Source organism: Tiliqua scincoides, chromosome 1 (assembly GCF_035046505.1).
Source record: "Tiliqua scincoides isolate rTilSci1 chromosome 1, rTilSci1.hap2, whole genome shotgun sequence".
NCBI classification, from domain to species: domain Eukaryota; kingdom Metazoa; phylum Chordata; class Lepidosauria; order Squamata; family Scincidae; genus Tiliqua; species Tiliqua scincoides.
The window spans coordinates 280,969,683-280,986,696 of NC_089821.1; the positions used below are offsets into that span (position 1 = coordinate 280,969,683).

At 48.2% G+C, this 17,014-nt stretch overlaps 1 protein-coding gene across 5 annotated transcripts in view; it reads right to left on the reverse strand.

Moving 5' to 3' along the window:
- NUGGC (nuclear GTPase, germinal center associated) overlaps positions 1 to 16,164 on the reverse strand; it is a 54,807-nt gene extending 38,643 nt beyond the window's left edge. For 2 of the 5 annotated variants that reach the window (XM_066626736.1, XM_066626732.1), the window contains exons 1-5: positions 16,056 to 16,164; positions 10,445 to 10,515; positions 8,234 to 8,344; positions 5,072 to 5,174; positions 3,561 to 3,783 (exon numbers count right to left, since the gene is read on the reverse strand). In XM_066626736.1, coding sequence (XP_066482833.1) covers positions 3,561 to 3,783; positions 5,072 to 5,174; positions 8,234 to 8,344; positions 10,445 to 10,502 — 495 coding nt within the window. In that variant the 5' untranslated portion in view covers positions 10,503 to 10,515; positions 16,056 to 16,164. Of the gene's footprint in view, positions 1 to 3,560; positions 3,784 to 5,071; positions 5,175 to 8,233; positions 8,345 to 10,444; positions 10,516 to 15,451; positions 15,576 to 16,055 lie in introns of all 5 variants that reach the window. The other 3 variants (XM_066626734.1, XM_066626733.1, XM_066626735.1) reach the window with 3 other exon arrangements.
- Between the last annotated feature and the right edge of the window lie 850 nt (positions 16,165 to 17,014).

Sequence of the window (17,014 nt, forward strand, 5' to 3'; positions counted from 1 at the left end):
GTGCCCCCCGCCCCCAAACTCCTCAAAAGAAGGTGATTTGGGCCTATAATTATAATCTGGAAGCAAAAAAGAACAGCAAGAAATAAACCGTATTTTCACAATTTGAAGCCCCGTAAAAGATGTTGTGCAGCTATGGGGGATTTGCACGCTCCAAGGACTGCCGCCCCCCACTGAAGGTGAACGCTCAGGAAAGCATAAGGAGATACAGACAAGGAGAAGCAGGATCTCAAGTCAAAGGTAAAGCAAAACATAACCAGGAGAAAGCAGAGAAGCCCCCTTTTGCCTCTCTCACCCTAAATTCACTCTCTCAGGGAACTCGTAGGACCTAACTACATGTTCTAGGACACAAATGGTTCCCCCTGCTTCCTAGTACAGGATAGGTGAAGATGTGTGGTGCATTAGCCTTGTGTTCATTGTTTACACATACAGACACCTCATGAAGCAGAAGCCAGCAGGGCAAGGGGACGCTGAATGCAATGACATACAGCATCACATGTTGTCTGCAACTACCGTCACCAGTGAGATGTGGGAGAAGGTGCAGCTTGACATTGGCCACACAGGTTCTACAGCTTCTTGGAGAGAAGCTTGGGGCTTATGTGGGTAAGACTGATCATCTTCCTTTGAGATAGGGTAGTCACCCTTTGGCATGGGGTAACCTGGTGAGAACTGGTCACCCTAAAGCCTACTGCACCACCCTTGCCATCTTTTCCATTATTTTTAGAAGTCACAAAGAGTCAGATATGACTGAATGACTGAACAACAACAACGTTATGCTTAGAGGCAGAGTACAAGGGGAGACTATGGCACAGAAATACCAGGTAAGAGCTTGCATTTTTGAAAGGTTAGAGCAGGAGTGTCAAACATAAGGCCCGGGGGATGGATGCGGTCCGCAGAAGCTTTTTATCTGGCCCTCAGGCCCTCAGCTGCTCAGCAGTGCTGAGGCGTTACTTCTGAAAGGGCAGCCCAATTGAAAATTGGGCTCTCCAATATCTTGAAATATGATCAAGATTTGTGTGTTTTCTCTTCTGTCATTTGCAGCTAATGGGTTCCTAAGTGAGAAAAAGTGCTTATTTTTGGTTATGATTTGTTTAATGGCATCATTTCCTACCTGATGACAACACTTCCGGCCCTCAGCAGGCATCATGAATGTTATTTGGTCCTTGATATGAAACGGGTTTGACACCCCTGTATTAGAGCATAGTTCCAACCACTTTGCTGCATGTGTTTTGTTATTTGAGTGTTAGCGGGCAAGTAAGCTGTGGTTGCGTTAGGTTGTGGGTGATAATAGGCCTTGACAAAAATGTGTCAGGGTTATGCGAAGAGGGCATGGTGGTTCTAACACTTACCCTGCAGATCTGAAGTTGCTGTTGATTGACGACAGGTCAGTGAATAATAAGATTCACCTGATCCAGGATTAACCTGCGGCTTGTATCACAGAAACCTGATTGGAAGAAGCTGTAGGAGTGAGTCCCAGCTGGGTCTGCCAGGTTTCTGTGTGCTTCAGCAGCTAAGTCTGCAGGGTCAGAGACTTGGGGTAGTGCTGGTCTACCAAAAAACCATCTCCCTCTCCAGGTACCCTGTCCAGCACAGTGCCAGGTTTGAGGGTCTTGGCATGACGTTGAATTCTATTAGTGCTCCATCTGCCTTGCTGCCCTGTTTGAGCTGGCCAGGATGGTCTTGGTGGTAATGTTGGACTGTCCCCAGTTGGTGGTACTGGGAGGTCATAGAACCAAAAGCACTCCTTAGTTTACTGAGGTGCTACAGCCTATGAAATGACAGGGCAGACATCCTGAGTGACAGTGGAGGAAGACTCCAACTGAACACGGGTTAGAGCTTATTATAGTGCCTACTCCATGGCAGTGATGGCAGCAAAGAGATTTTTTTCTCTGCTACCATTGCATCCACAGATGGTTGTCCAGCAGAATTATTTTGGGTGCAATCCTGACCGTGCCCTAGGCCAGCACAAGTCCCTTCCACCAGCCCAGGAGGGTCACAAATGTGCCATAATGCATGTTTGCGCCTCCTCAAGAGTCGCCTGCGCCAGTGCAGGGATGTGCGCTGCATCCAGCCTCTGTGCTGACTTGGGGAGAGTTGCATCAGCTGAGCTCAGCCGTCGCAGGGGACTGGGGATGGTGGGGAGGAGGTGGGAGGGAGGCATTCCGAGGCAGGGGAGGGCAGGCGGAGGGCAGTCCCAGAGTGGGCGGGCAGGGAGCGGAAGGCGGGGCTGGAATTTGGCTCTTATGCCAGATCCCAACCCTATTCCCTGAGCACTACGAATGTATGCCACCACTGGAGGTGGCGCAAGTTCAAGGGGACCCATTGGGGCTGTGGTGACTTACCCAGGGTAAAGGCAAGAGTTTCCCCTTGCCTCCGGCTGAGCCACTTCTGGCCCCAGTCTTGCGCTGGATACAGTGCAGGTCTCCTGGCCCACCTGTTCCAGTGCAAGGTAGGATTGCACTGCAGGTGTGGTGCAAGGCTTTTACATCTAGCCCCACAGGACTGCTCTGTGATCTGTTGTGACAAGTTTGCTAGACATTTTGTGGATAAAATTGCTCACATCTGCCTCAACTTAGATTCCACATTGACAAAGTCTGTGGAGCTACGCTGGGCAACTGCTTCTCCAGTAATCTGGGATTCTTTTCAGCTCATACAGCCTGAGGATGTGGAAAGGATTCCTGGAATGTGAGACCAGCTTCTTGCCCACCCAATCCTTACCCAGCATGGCTCATGCAATCAGCCCAGGGAGGTTCGGCTAAGTGAGTTGAGAGGGTTGTGAATACATCACTGAGGGGGTGCTGCCTAGTGCCTTGGCAATTGCCTTGGCAATTCACCCCTCTTAAAAAAGCCCTCTCTGGGTTTTACTATTTTAGACAACTATAAGTCAATATTCAACCTCTCCTTTGGGGAAAAAGTGATTGAGAGGGTTGTGACATCCCAGCTCCAGGCAGTCCTGGAAGAGATGGATTTTCTGAACCCTTTCTGGTTTCAGACCAGGCTTTGGAACTTGTTGCCTTGGTGGATGACCTGCACTGAAGGCTAGTCATAGGGAGTGACACCATGGACCACTGGTCGGGTCTCGGTGGCATGGTACTGCAGTGGTTCCTCTCCTTCTTGTCCAACTGTGCCCAAATGGTGGTGCTGGGGGATTCTTGTTCAGAACTCTGGCCTCCTACTTGTGGAGTACCTCAGGTTTGATCCTGCCCCCCATGCTATTCAGCATGAATATGAAACCACTAGGAGAGGTCATCGGGAGATTTGGAGCAGGGTGTCATCAGTACACTCTTGGGATTTTGCAAACCAAAGGGTCATGTGAGGAGGGGCTGTTTGCCTTAGGAATCATTTTTCACCTATGTGGCCCCAAATGCCAGCCCAAGAAAGGTGATCTGAGAATGAGGCACAGAAATGAGGGTGTCTCAGAAGAAGTGTGTGGTCATGTATGTCAGACCCCAATTCTCTTCCCAGTATTTCTGCCTTGGCCAGGTATTTCTTGTAATAGAAGGAAACAGGGATTCTTCCAGGAAGAATAATTCTTCTATTGCAAGGAAGGAACATACACTTACCTGGTCTGAGAGCAAGTGAACTTTGGCTTCATAAAAGTCACTTGTGCTTCTCGTCACATGCACAGTGCAGGAAGTGCAAGTACTGCTACATGAGACTGGCAGGAACAACTCCTTCCCCAAAATGGCATTGATCAGAGAACTCTTCCCTGCCCCTGTAGGTCCAAGGAACCCAATGCAAATTGAGTCCAGGGAAGTCTTTTCCTTCAAGGTGTCCAGTCGCTTCCTGTGAAAGAGGGACAGAGACAGAAGTAGGAGGAACTTCTCTTTCAACAATCCCAACACCTCAAAAGCTCCATCCACAAGTTAACAGTATCATCTTCTAATGTCCGTTGTGTGGAGAATGAGGTCTGGAGACCAACAATAGTTCAAGAGAGCTGAGGGCGGTGATGGGGATCAGCCAGATCTGACACAGATCTGACACATGCACTAGTGTAGCAAGTGGGGGGCCCACCCCCAGTGCCAGGCCAGAAGGGGGTGCACCATGAGACCCAGACAAGATGGCAGTGGTGGGCGAAGCAGCAACAGCAGCACCAGCCATGATCGCAGGTACACAGGCCACTGCTGCTGCCTTCTCCTCCTGTTTTGGCAGTTTTGCAATCTGGTTGCCATTCCATTCCTTCTTCTTTGGAGGCTCAACAAGAGGGAACAGGGTGGCAGTGAGCTTGCAAAGCTACTGCCACTGCCATTGCCATCACCTTCTCTTCTAGGAGAACCCAGAAGTGATGTCACCGCCCAGGTTTCTGGGGCAACTAGTGATACCTCTGGCAGAAAGGCCAACTCATTGGAGGGCACACTTGGCCGACTTGACCCCTCAGTAGCAGCAGTAATGCCCAGTGTTCTATCAGGAGGTGGGTAAGGGGGTGCCAAGGCTTCCAGCAATCTGGTGACAACACTACTTAAGAGAATGAAAGATGGTATGATAGAGGCATCACTGCCCTTGATATGTAGACATGTTGATTTTCATTCTGAGATCATCTCTGGTCACTTCAGAATCTGTTTTTGAAATAATACAAGTCACCGAGAAACTTGCTTACCACAATCCAGGAACAAAGAGGAGATTAACCTACACGCAGCAAGCAGTAAGCTCACCTTCCAACCACTTATTCCACCTCTGAAACACTCTTTTGTCTGCCTTGTGCTTCAGTGAGGTGCTCATGAAAAGGACTTGGTCCTCTGGGACACCTTCTTAAACCAAATGATCCTCTCAATTACAACATCATACTCCTTCTAGCCATACTTTTTAAGGTGTGGCCTTCATAGAAAGTTATTTCTTGGAAGCATCTGATATTGGCCCCCATGGTCTGGCCCATCCCAAGAACCTGGCAGTCTAATGATAAACCAGGAGGCCATGTGGAACATCTCATACTTGGGAGATGTTCAAAGGCACACATCTATAGCTTGAAGCACCTGAAGACAAAAGGGGTAAATGAAGACCATGTTGACAGGTATAGTAGAAAGACATATGGAAGGAAGACATGTTGACAGATATAAAAGGAAGGTCAAAAACTCACTTAAGATAGTTAATTCCTTCTGGCATTGTGCCCTGGGTCAAAGCAGTAAATTTCCCATATGTTGCCTCAATAATCTTCCTTGTCTTGGTTTCCAGGTCATCGTCTAAAGAACACAGTTTGACATAAAGAGAATTTAGAAACACCCAGTCCTAAGCTTGGGCTAGGCTGTGAATCAAAATGTGCTGGTGAAGCCTGGTTATGACTGCTATGGCTAAGGCAGGCAGCCTATCTCTCTGGATAACTCAAGTTATTGCAACGAAGAGTGAAAGACTCAAAATTATTTGTTATACAGTCATAGAATGGAATCTGGTAGTTCAAGTAGGGCCGGATTAAGCTAGTGTGGGGCCTGTAGCATATGTTATAAAGGGGCCCACCCCCTGCCCCAATACACTCCCTCCCTGTCCCCATCCCATCCTTCTCCCACCACTCTGCCAGTCAGCACAAAAAGTGCAGCGCAATCCTATCTTGCACTGGAACAGGCAAGCCAGGAGGCTTGTGCTGTATCCAGCAAGAGATAGGGCAACAAAGTGGCTCAGCCCCTTACCCCTGGATAAGCCACTGCAGCCCCTATGGGTCTCCTTGGACTTGTACCACCTCCTGTGGTGGCACAAGTCTGAGGAGAGTGGAGCAGCTTGAAGCTGTTCCACACTGCTTGAGGAACAGGGTTGGGATCTGGCATAACTGCCAGGTCCCAGCCCCGCCTTCCACTCCCCATCCGCCCCAGGGGCCACCCTCCTCCCACTCTCCCCCCCCCACCCCAGAAAGTTCACAGGTAGAGTTGGGCTGCTATAAGTCCTTATGGAGGGGGGTGGATGACGATGTGATTGCCAGGATTGCGCAGCTGCCAGAGACATAAGGAGTTTTTAGACTTACCAGGGGTTCATTATGGAAATCCAGAGGGTCCAGGGAGCCCGCGGACCCCTCTGCAGGTCTCTCTGCACCTCCAAACTGCTCTAAACTCCACTCCCAACCCACTTCCACTTTTCATCTAGAGACAGGGTTAAGCAGCGATGTGGCCAAGTTTGCAGACAACGCTAAACTTTTCCAAGTGGTGAAGAGCAGAAGGGATCTCTCCAAACTGGCAGAATGGGCAGCAAAATGGCAGAGACGTTTCAATGAAAGTAAATGAAATGTAATGTACACTGGGGCAAAAAAATCAAAACTTCACAAATAGACTAATGGATTCAGAGCTGTCTGTGACAGATCAGAGAAAGATCTTGGGGTGCTGGCAGACAGATCGATTAAAGTAACAGTGTACAGCAGTGAAGAAGGCTAATTCCATGCCTGAGATCATTAAAAAAAGGTATTGAGAATAATACGGCCAATATTATAATGCCGTTATACAAATCGATGGTAAGGCCACACCTGGAGTATTGCATCCAGTTCTGGTTGCCACATCTCAAAAAAAGATATGGTGGAAATAGAAAAGGTACAGAAGAGAGCAACCAAAATGATTATTGGGTTGGGGAACCTCCTTTATGGGGAGAAGGCTGTGGCATTTGGGGCTCTTCAGTCTAGAAAAAAGGTGCCTGAAGGGGGACAAGATTGAGACATACAAAATTATGCAGGGGATGGATAGAGTGGATAGAGGGATGTTCTTTTCTCTCACACACAACACGTAGGAGACATCCACTAAAATTGAGTGTTGGGAGAATTTGGGCAGACAAAAGAAAATATTACTTTAGCCAGTGTGTAATTAGTCTGTGGAACTCCTTGCCAATGGATGTGGTGATGGCATCTGGACTAGATGCCTTTAAAAGGGAATTGGACAGATTTCTAAAGGAAAAGTTCATCACAGGTTGCGAGCTGCGATGGGCAAGGGCAACCTCCTGCTTTTGAGAAGTAGGCTACCTCAGAATGCCAGATGCAAGGGAGTGCACCACGATGAAGGTCTCTTGTAGTTTTGTGTGCTCCCTAAGGCATCTGGTGGGCTGCTGCAAGATACAGGAAGCTGAACCAGATGGGCCTTTGCCCTGATCCAACTGGGCTGTTATGTTCAGCATGAAACCAGAAGTGGGTTGGGAGCGCAGTTTAGAGCAGTTTGGAGGTGCGAGGAGTCCTGGGGAAGGGGCCACTGGCTCCCTGGACCCTCCAGAGAGCCACAACAACCTACCCCTGTATAAAAAAGTCTAAAAAAAATTTTTTTCCCCGCCAGTGGCAACAAAATCCTGGCAATCATGTCGTCACTGTCACCCCACCCCTTAAGGGGGCAGCAACAGAGCTTCCCTAGTTGGGGTGTTGCAACGCCCCACTTTACATAAGAACATAAGAACAGCCCCACTGGATCAGGCCATAGGCCCATCTAGTCCAGCTGCTCTATAGTATCCTCTTTTTCAATACCCATCTCTGGATTTCTTCCTGTCCTTGCCAAACAAATTCCAAATGATTTTAAAATCAGGATTTTGAAAATAATACACTGAGCAAAAACAAAACTCCAACTTGTCTGATCTGCATAATTTTGCCTGTGGTACTTAATCCACAGAGTATTTGTACTGCAAGAGCACAATACCAGAAAGTGGCAGCCAATGGCTCTTTCTTTTCTGACCAGCTGTCCCATTATGCAGTAGAACATCTCCCAAGGAGCAGGTGGCACAGAAAAGGGACAAGAAAGACTTTCTTCCTCTTCCAGCAGATGCTTTTGAGCACATCATTAAAGATTTCTCATCATATTAGTTTTAACAGCCATTGACTGCATGTCGCTCCTTAAATGAGTTTCTGTTCCATTTCTTTAATCTTGTGCCCTCAGAGCAAGCTATTCCAAATTAAGACCAGCAGCATTCCTGAGAGGAAGCACCAGAGATAACACAGCATGGGATCTGAGTGATAATAAAGTTGACCTGTTAGCCCCAGGCCCCCACCCAATCTGGGCAATAAGGCACCTCTGCCTAGGTGGTCTCCACTGATTCCGACCATCATCTTTCAATAGCAGTTGATAGACTCTGGAAATTTCCTAGCTGCAACTTCCTCATTCAGGGCTGATCCTAATTTATTCAGGTTCCTATTTTAATCATGTTCTTACCAGGCAGGTTTGGACCACCTGAGAAACACACACTGCTCCCCTAGGAATGTTACCATGTTACCCTCAAGACCCTCCAGCACAAGCTCTATTCTTGCCCTGCCCTTCACCCCTTAGGCTGCAGTCACCTTTCCCATCACACTCACATTTCTTCAGGAGCACTTTCTCATCCTCGTTAAAAGCCTTGTACTTGTCATCTAACCTCCGGCGCTTGCGAGGCCTCTCACAAGCAGGGCGTGGGTCTTCTCCCTCAGCACCTTGTCAAAGTTAGAACATTGTTCCAGTTAACAAGAACTTACCGACAACAGAGACGCAAGATCAGTTTCTTTGCATTTGTGAAGATGCCTGGACACCAAGTCAGACCATTGGTCCACCCAGCCCAGACAGCCATATGCCTGTGGCTGTCCCAGGCCTGCTACCAGGCCCTTTGGAAGGAAGAAAAGGACCAGGGATTCTACCTGGAACCTGAACCACAGCCCCTTTCGAACAGAGTCCCTGTGAATGACCACATGTCACTGCCTTGTACTGAAGCAGATCACCGGTCCATCTCACCCAGCACCATTCATATGGGCTGGCAGCTGCTCTCTTGGTTCTCTCAGCACCGCTGACTGAAATCCTTCAACTGCAGGTGCCGGGTATAGAACACGAGGCCATCTGCATTCAAAGCATTTGCTCTGCTACTAAGCCAGAAGTCCCCAACTTCGGTGAGCCTGTGGACAACACAGGAATTCTGCAAAGGAGTGGCGGCAACCAGGAGGCAGCAGGGCCAGGCAGAAAATGCGACCTCACAAATGTCTGTGTCTTCACCCATCCACCAGTATTATTGATTTATTTTCCGCCTTTCCTCTTAAAATCTAAGATGCTCAAGGTGGCGATAAAAAGGCAACAAATAAAATATGATTTTAAAAACCATACAAAATAACCAACACAGGAAAGAGCACATAAAAGAGAGCAAATCACCATCAAACCAGACTGTTCCCAGCACATTTTTTGTGTGTGAGAGAGAGAGGTGCAAACACAATCCTTTTTGTTGCACTGATTCATTTACAGTAAGAGGAACCAAGTTATTGTTATGCTTGAAGGACATGTTATTAGTTGATATATAATTTCATATTATATATGATATAATATGATATATTAGTTGATATATAATTATCATAGGGAGTCACCCAGCGCAGTCTGCCCCCTAACGACACCCCTATTAGTAGGGCCATTAGGGGATGTGAGCCACCCATCAGTAGTGCGGTGTGCCTTGTCAATTGTCAAAAAAAACTGGTGGTATACCCTGAAAATGTTAGTGCCTTGTCAGTGTGCTGTGAGATAGCAAAGGTTGCAAATCGCTGCTATACACACAGTAACTGAGAGTAAGCCCCACGGAAGACAGTTGGACTTGCTTCTGAACAAGTATATACATAATTGCACTGTAAGTGTATATAAATGTTCCCTTCTTTACTGTTCATAACTGCTTAGATTAAAATATTCCTCTGACATATTCACATATGCATGGTTATTAGTATTAGATACCGTGTTTCCCTGAAAATAAGACCTACCCCGAAAATAAGACCTAGTGTGTTTTATGAGAATTGCTGAAATATGACCTACTCCGAAAATAAGACCTAGTTGCGATCAGGGCCAGGACGGGGCGGGGGGGCGGGAGGGGTCCTCGGTTGGGGCGGGTGGACAACATGACTGTTTGACAACATGACAACAGGAATGCTGCACTCTGAGTAGACAGGCAGGCAGGGATCCTCCTGGGCACTTAGGGAACACCCTCTCCACACCTTCCAGGGAGTAAGTCCCATTAACTATAAAGGGACTGACTTCTGAGTAGGCAGGCAGGCAGGGATCCTCCTGGGTGCTGAGGGGATATTTTTGTACGGTATACTTTTGTACATGAATGACTGTGGATTGTTGTACATTAAAAAAAAAATAAGACCTTACCCCCAAAATAAGACCTAGTATGTTTATTTGAGCCAATTTAATATAAGACAGCGTCTTATTTTCAGGGAAACACGGTAGTTCAGAACATCTTGAGTCACACAGGCCCATATGTGAGATTGTAAGGGATCCTGGGGTGTACCTATGAGGCACCCCTATAAATAGTGGAGGGTTCTCACCTTCCCATGCCCTCCAGGTGCTCAGTGCTGCCTTGAGGGGAAACAAATGCTCTTAAAAGTCTCATCCACACAAAGGAGCTGGATCCTTTCTGTACTTCCTCCCACCCAGGCTAAGTCTCTTGCTGCTTGAGGCAGGCTGGAAAAGAGCTCCTAGTCCAGCCACTGGCAGCTGATCCAGCTCCCTTGAGCATAAAGGCCGGAAGCCCTGGCAGAACCATTCCAGAACTCTTGATACTATACCTCTGGGGTCTTGTTCCACCTCCATCTCTTCTGTTCCAGCAGGATTGCTCGTGGCCATTGTCTGTATCTAGCTGGAGAAGAGATACAGATATTATGGACCTCCAGTTCCATGTCTCCTCATGAACTAGCAATATGATTTGCCCTGGCTCTTTACATTGGCTTATTTATTCATGCAATTTATACCCCACTCTATTAAGAAAAAATAAGTCATCTGGGATTTTATAAAGACCAGGGAAGGAAAGCAGAGCTGTGTTCAGGGCCGGTGATACAACTCCCCACCTAGAGCTCTGTTTCACCCCATCTAAGATTTGCTGGGGGAGGGGCTGGCTGTTTAATTTGAGACACCACAGCCTACATTTAGAGGACAGAGCTTGCTTTAAGAACAGGAGTAACTGTAGTTTCAAAAAATCTATGTGAGCTGGTCTCCCCGCAAAAGTGCAGTACTTCAACAACCCCCAACTGCACAGCATTGCCTGCTCTGGATTTTCCTCAGGCTCAGGTGTTAGAAGTGATTTTTTTCCCTTGAATTATTTTCTTATATTGTCCTCCTGCATGATACCCTCGCATTTATACAATCCATGAACTGTGTATACAGTTATGCCAGGCAACACCATTCAAGCCAACTCTGCCTGCACACGTCAACTAGTTCAGCAATGCATCATGGACTACTTCACTAGGAATCCAGGTCCCTCAAATGGATGGTGTGAACTTTGGACATCTGGTTTCCTGACACTCGAAGTCCACCAGTGTAATGCCAAGGTTGCTGCAGCCACTCCATTATTCTGTGACTAGCTACCAGGAGTGCAGTGGTGGGTAAGCCCCACGCTGGTGGCAACAGGCCACAGAACCTCCTCAATCACTGGTAAGTTGGAGGTGGGAGCGAATCAGAGCAGGGATCAAGCCAGGTCAGGAGCAAGATGGGGGGGGGGTGGATCTTGTCAGCAGCACATACCATATCCTATCCCCCTTCCCAGCTCAGACCTACCCCCAGAAGGGTCTTCAGACATACATTAGCCAAGGAACTAGAATAGAGGAGACCCACTGGGGACAGGGCAGCCTAGGGAGACGTAAGTGCAAATTTTCTTTACTTACCTCTCCTGGCCTGTGTCAGGGAACTCAAGGTTCACAGGCAAGGGGACTCATTGGTGCAGCAATATTGATCAATGTTTTAACCGTGTAGCAGTGGTTCCCAAATGTTTCCAGCTCCCTTGACCTACTGGGCCATTGGCCACAGCTCCCCATTAGGGCTACAGGACAGGTAACTATCTTGCTTCTAGAACTCTTTCCCTTCTTCCCCCCCCCCTTTCCTGCCCTTCTATCCCCATCTTTAGTTAGCAGCTGGGATTGGCATAGCAGGGACCCCTAAAATCCCAATTAATTAAATTAATTGTACTTATTAATTGTAATGTAATAATTTAATGCAATTTAAAGACTGGTGGTGTGCCTCAACTGTTTTAATTCCTTATCAGTGTGTCGTGAGCTGAAAAAGGTTGAAAATTGCTGCTCTATCACATGGGCTCAGAGTGGTGTACAGTGTTTTTTTTCTACTGGGTTAACAGTCCTGCCTGCAGGGGACTCAGGCAGGGGACTGGATTGAGGGGACTCAATCCAAAAGTAGTAATACAGGTGGTGCCTCAGTATTCACCGGTTTGGTATCCACAGATTTGACTCACCACTGATACTGGGGTCCACATTTAAAAGCCCTGTAACAAAGAAAAGCACCAAAATGCCATTTTCTACCTTCATGCTGTTAAATTGCACCAGTTGCAAGCTTACTGGGGTTAAAGATAGCTTTAAAGACCTACTCCAGAGTTTCTTGCTCCTCTATTCTTGCCCCAGAATGCATCAGTATAGATGCTATACCACATTTAATAATAATAATAATAATAATAATAATAATAATAATAATAATAATAATAATAATAATAATAATAGTACAGGTATTTCTATACCACCTTTCTTGGTCGTCAGATTTCTCCTCAGACTTTATTGAAGTCGGTTTACAAAGGCAGGCTGTTCTAAACCCCCACAGGGATTTTTACAATTGAAGAAAGGTTCTATCTTTCAAGAACCACAACATTTCAGATGGATCTTTCTATTTACCACTATTTTCTATTTACCACTACCTATTCTATTATGTTCTTCTAAGAAGCGTTCTTCTATTTTCTATTTACCACTAGATGGGGTGAGTAATGCAATCTAATGAAATGAAATTATTCCATTAGGAGCAATGGAGGAGCAAGAAACCTGGAAATGGGTCTTTAAAGCTATTTTTCCACTGATTTGATGTCCACTGATTTTTTTTTATCCACTAGGGGTTCTAGAACCCCTAGTGGATAATGAGGCATGGTTTGGGGAAATGAAGGAGACCAGATAAACTCAATAGGACACTGCAAACATAAAATCTATGTGAAAACAAAACCAGAAAAAGAAAAAGCTAGCTTAGTATTAAGTGTGGTGGTGATTTAGGGCCCAGTCCTATCCAACTTTCCAGTACCAAAGCAGACACAATGCAGCTCCAGGGTAAGGGAGCAAACGTTCCCTTACCTTGAGGAGGCCTCAGTGACTCCTCCTCTGCTTCAGGACGCAGCACAACCCGTTGGCAGGGCTACATCAGCACTAGAAATTTTGATAGGATTGGGCTCTCTGTCTCTGGAGATCAGCCAGAAATGGGTAGATGCTTTGTCCCAGATCCTGGAATCCTTTCTACCTCCTCCTTCAGCATCAGCACCAGTGCGTACCTGGCAAATGGGGCAAAAGCCCCGGATGCCGACCTTCCAGGGCACCTCCTCAGCCTCTCCCCCCGCTGCCTATTTGCCTTTTTCTTTAAAAGGAAAGAAGCTGGCAGCTCCGCCAGCTTCTCTCCCTTTTAAAAAAAGTCTCCTCCCGAGGGAGGAGGGGCGGCCAGGGTCACTGTGGAGAGGCAGCAAGAAGCTGCCTCTCCAGCAGTCACTCGGCACCAGACTGTGCTGCCCCCCACCCTCCTCCTTTATAGAAGAAGAGGAAAGGAGCACCCTAGAGAGGCAGCGCGACAGGAGTCGTACTCCTGTCACACTGACGCTCTAGAGCGCCTGTTTCCTCCAGTGGAGGGGAGATGGCACCCTACAGAGGCAGCATGATGAGAGTCGCACTCCCGTCACGCTGACGCTCTAGGGCACCCATTTTCTGTCCTCCTATAAAGGAGGAGGGCAGGGGAGCAAACCGCTTTCTGGGCCCCAACAGAGCCTTCCGTGCCTCTTGTAAGTGGTGTGGAGGTATCCTTTGGAGAGGTCTGGGGCTGCTGGAAGCAGTGCCCAAGACAGACAAGCTTCCAGCAGTCCCAAACCGCTCCAAAGGAGACCTCCGTGCCACTTACAAGCAGCACGGAAGGCTTCATCAGGGCCTCTGCTGCCTCCTTCGTTCCTCCTTGTTTTCAAAGTGGGAACGGAGGAGGTAGCCACACAGAAGTAATTGCGGTGATGATGATGTCACCACAATTACTTCCGGGTCAGGGGCCTGAAAACTGGGGGGGGGGGTGCCCTGGGCACCCGGACCCCCAGGAACACCACTGATCAGCACCAACTGTCCATGGGAACTATTGGAAAAGGTGCTGCTGAATGGGGTATGCTGGGTGAAGACAGAGCCACCTGGAGGTCAAGCAGCCCACATGCTAGATCAAAGGATCCCTTTTACCTTTAATATTTGTCAGTGCTTTTTTTGTGTAAAAAAAAAAAAGTGCAGGAACTCACAACTTGTCAATCTTTTATTTATTTGTTTGTTTGTAAACCATTTTTTATTGGAGAAATAAAAAAATTTTTGTGCTTCCCCCCTAAAGATGAACTTACTTCTGAGTAGACATGCATAGGATTGGGCTGTCAATCTCCACATCCCCTTCCCCCTAGCTACTTTTTCTACACATGGGGAAAAATACTGTACAGGTGCACTTGTAGCGTGTAGTATGTAGTGTGGCACTACTTCGAGGAGAGGATTCCAAAAAATGGCTTACATGAGTTCCATGTAGTAAAATTATTCTAAGCAACTGTGGGAGTAAGAATAAAAAAGGAATTCTTACACGAGAGGGGTCCTTAGGTGCACACAGAAACAGCTACGTTTGCAAACAAGCTATTAAATATGGTTTAATTCAGGTATCAGAATACTCTGTGTCTTTGGGAAGGCGCTTGGCATGCAGTTGTATGTTCTCTGCTGCCCTGAGTAGCTGCTGTGTATTGCTGGAGAGGAGCTGCAAACGCTGGCTGGTGGAGGGCATGCTTGTGGGGGAAGGATGAGGAGGATCTCTGGCAAGGCTGGACAGCATGTTGTACACATGTAGAATCCCTTTTCACCTGCCCTTAGCATGTGAAAACAGGTGCAGATATATATCTCTGCCAGGATTAAGAGCCCAATCCTAGGTATGTCTACTCTGAAGTAAGTCTTGTTCTAGTCAATGGAGCTTACTCCCAGGAAAGTGCCTAGGATTGCAGCCTAAGAGCCCAATCCTATGCATGTCTACTCAGAAGTCCACTTTAGTGAATGGGGCTTACTGTGGATAGGATGGCAGCCTCAGGGCCCAATCCTGTGCCTGTCTACTCAGAAGTCAGTCCCAGTAGAGGCAGTGGGGCTCACTCCCAGGAAAGTGTGGAGAGAACTGCAGCCTCAGAGACCTTCCTCTGCCTGTCTACTCAGAAGTCAGTCCCAGTAGAGGCAGTGGGGCTTCCTCCCAGGAAGGTGTGGAGAGGACTGCAGCCTCAGATCCCGTCCTCTGCCTGTCTACTCAGGCTGCAAGGCTATGACACTTTCCTGGGAGTAAGCCCCATTGAACACAATGGACCTTACTTCTGAGTAGACATGCATAGGCTTGGGCTCTCAGGCTGCAAGGCTATGCACCCTTTCCCAGGAGCAAGCCCCACTGAGCACAATGAGACTTGCTTCTGAGTAGACACACCTAGGCTCGTGCTGCAGATTGGCACGGGGGGCTGCACCAGCCAGCTTCCTTCCCCTCCTCCTCCGTCGCTGCCGCCAAGCCAGTACCTGAGCGTCCTGTGGGTGCCGCAGCCTGTCTCCCTGGCTGGCTGGCTGTCGTCGTCCTCCTCAGGGTCAGCGAGTGTCCCCCGCGCCCTCCACCGGCTTGGAAGCTGCGCAGGGAAGCAGAGCGCTGGGGGAGGGGAAGCAGGCTGGGCTCAGGCGAGAGCTTGGAGATGGGGGCAGGAGGGGGTCATTGTGTGGTCAGGCAGGGGCCAGGTGCCCGCCCAGCACCCACCCAGCAAATGCCTCTGTTTTGCTCCCCCCTTCTGGAATGCCTCCGAAGGGGAGGGGCCCCTGCAAAAAGGTGCCGGAACTCTGTCCCCCCCCCCATGTTCCATTAGAAAAAAAAGCCCTGATATTTGTAGTATCAATGGATACCAGCTTTCTGAAGGGTTTACATCATGAACTAAGAACATAAGAACATAAGAACATAAGAACAGCCCCACTGGATCAGGCCATAGGCCCATCTAGTCCAGCTTCCTGTATCTCACAGCGGCCCACCAAATGCCCCAGGGAGCACACCAGATAACAAGAGACCTCGTCCTGGTGCTCTCCCCTACATCTGGCATTCTGACTTAACCCATTCCTAAAAAGAAGGAATACTACTCACAGAATCATCTGCAAAGTTCCTGTTCCCATATGAAGTTGCGACATAAGAAGTTAATTATCTGAGCACCAAACACAGCATGACCTGATGAAACCAGAAGCTTTTTTTAACTTTAGTTTCTCCTTTCAGCATAAGAGTCACCCATCTGTTTAACTTTCGTTTTTTCTTTCAGCTTGAATTCCTGTAAGTTCCTCCCAGATCACTCATTGTCAGCAAAGATTGGAGAAGGAACCCACAAAACCACACCCTCTCAGCAAGTCTAATCACAGAAGAGCAGCCTTGTTGCCAAGCGGTCTCAGGCGGCTCTTTCAGCCATCTGCTGCGCTCCTCTGGGTGAAAGTGGCAAAGGGGGTGACAGGAGGCACCTGTGTTGGGAGGGCAGGCTGCTTCCCTGAGCTCACTGCCCTCCTCTCCCTTCACCCCCACCTGCCCCACATTGGTTTCCCTTTTCAATTTTGCCTGCTCTGCAGGCTTAAGCTCCCTGTTTTTCCCTTCCCCAACTCTCCAGCAGGATGCCCTCCTCCTCAGCCATTGGGAGCCCTTGCAGCCTGCCTTTCCCTGAGCAGGTCCCCACTCAGTGCAAGGAGAGGCTTTTCCTCCACAACAGAGGAGACATCCTATGTGTCTATTCAGTAGTAAGCCCCATTACAGCGGATGAAGCTTACTCTGAGGAAAGGGTGCCTGGGATTGCAGCCTTGGAGCCCGCTCCTATGCGTGTCTACTCAGTTGTAAGCCCCATTACAGTGGATGAAGCTTACTCCCAGGAAAGGGTGCCTGGGATGGCAGCTTTGGAGCCTGCTCCTATGTGTGTCTACTCAGTTGTAAGCCCAATTACAGCGGATGAAGCTTACTCTGAGGAAAGGGTGCCTGGGATTGCAGCCTTGGAGCCCGCTCCTATGCGTGTCTACTCAGTTGTAAGCCCCATTACAGTGGATGAAGCTTACTCCCATGAGAGGGTGCCT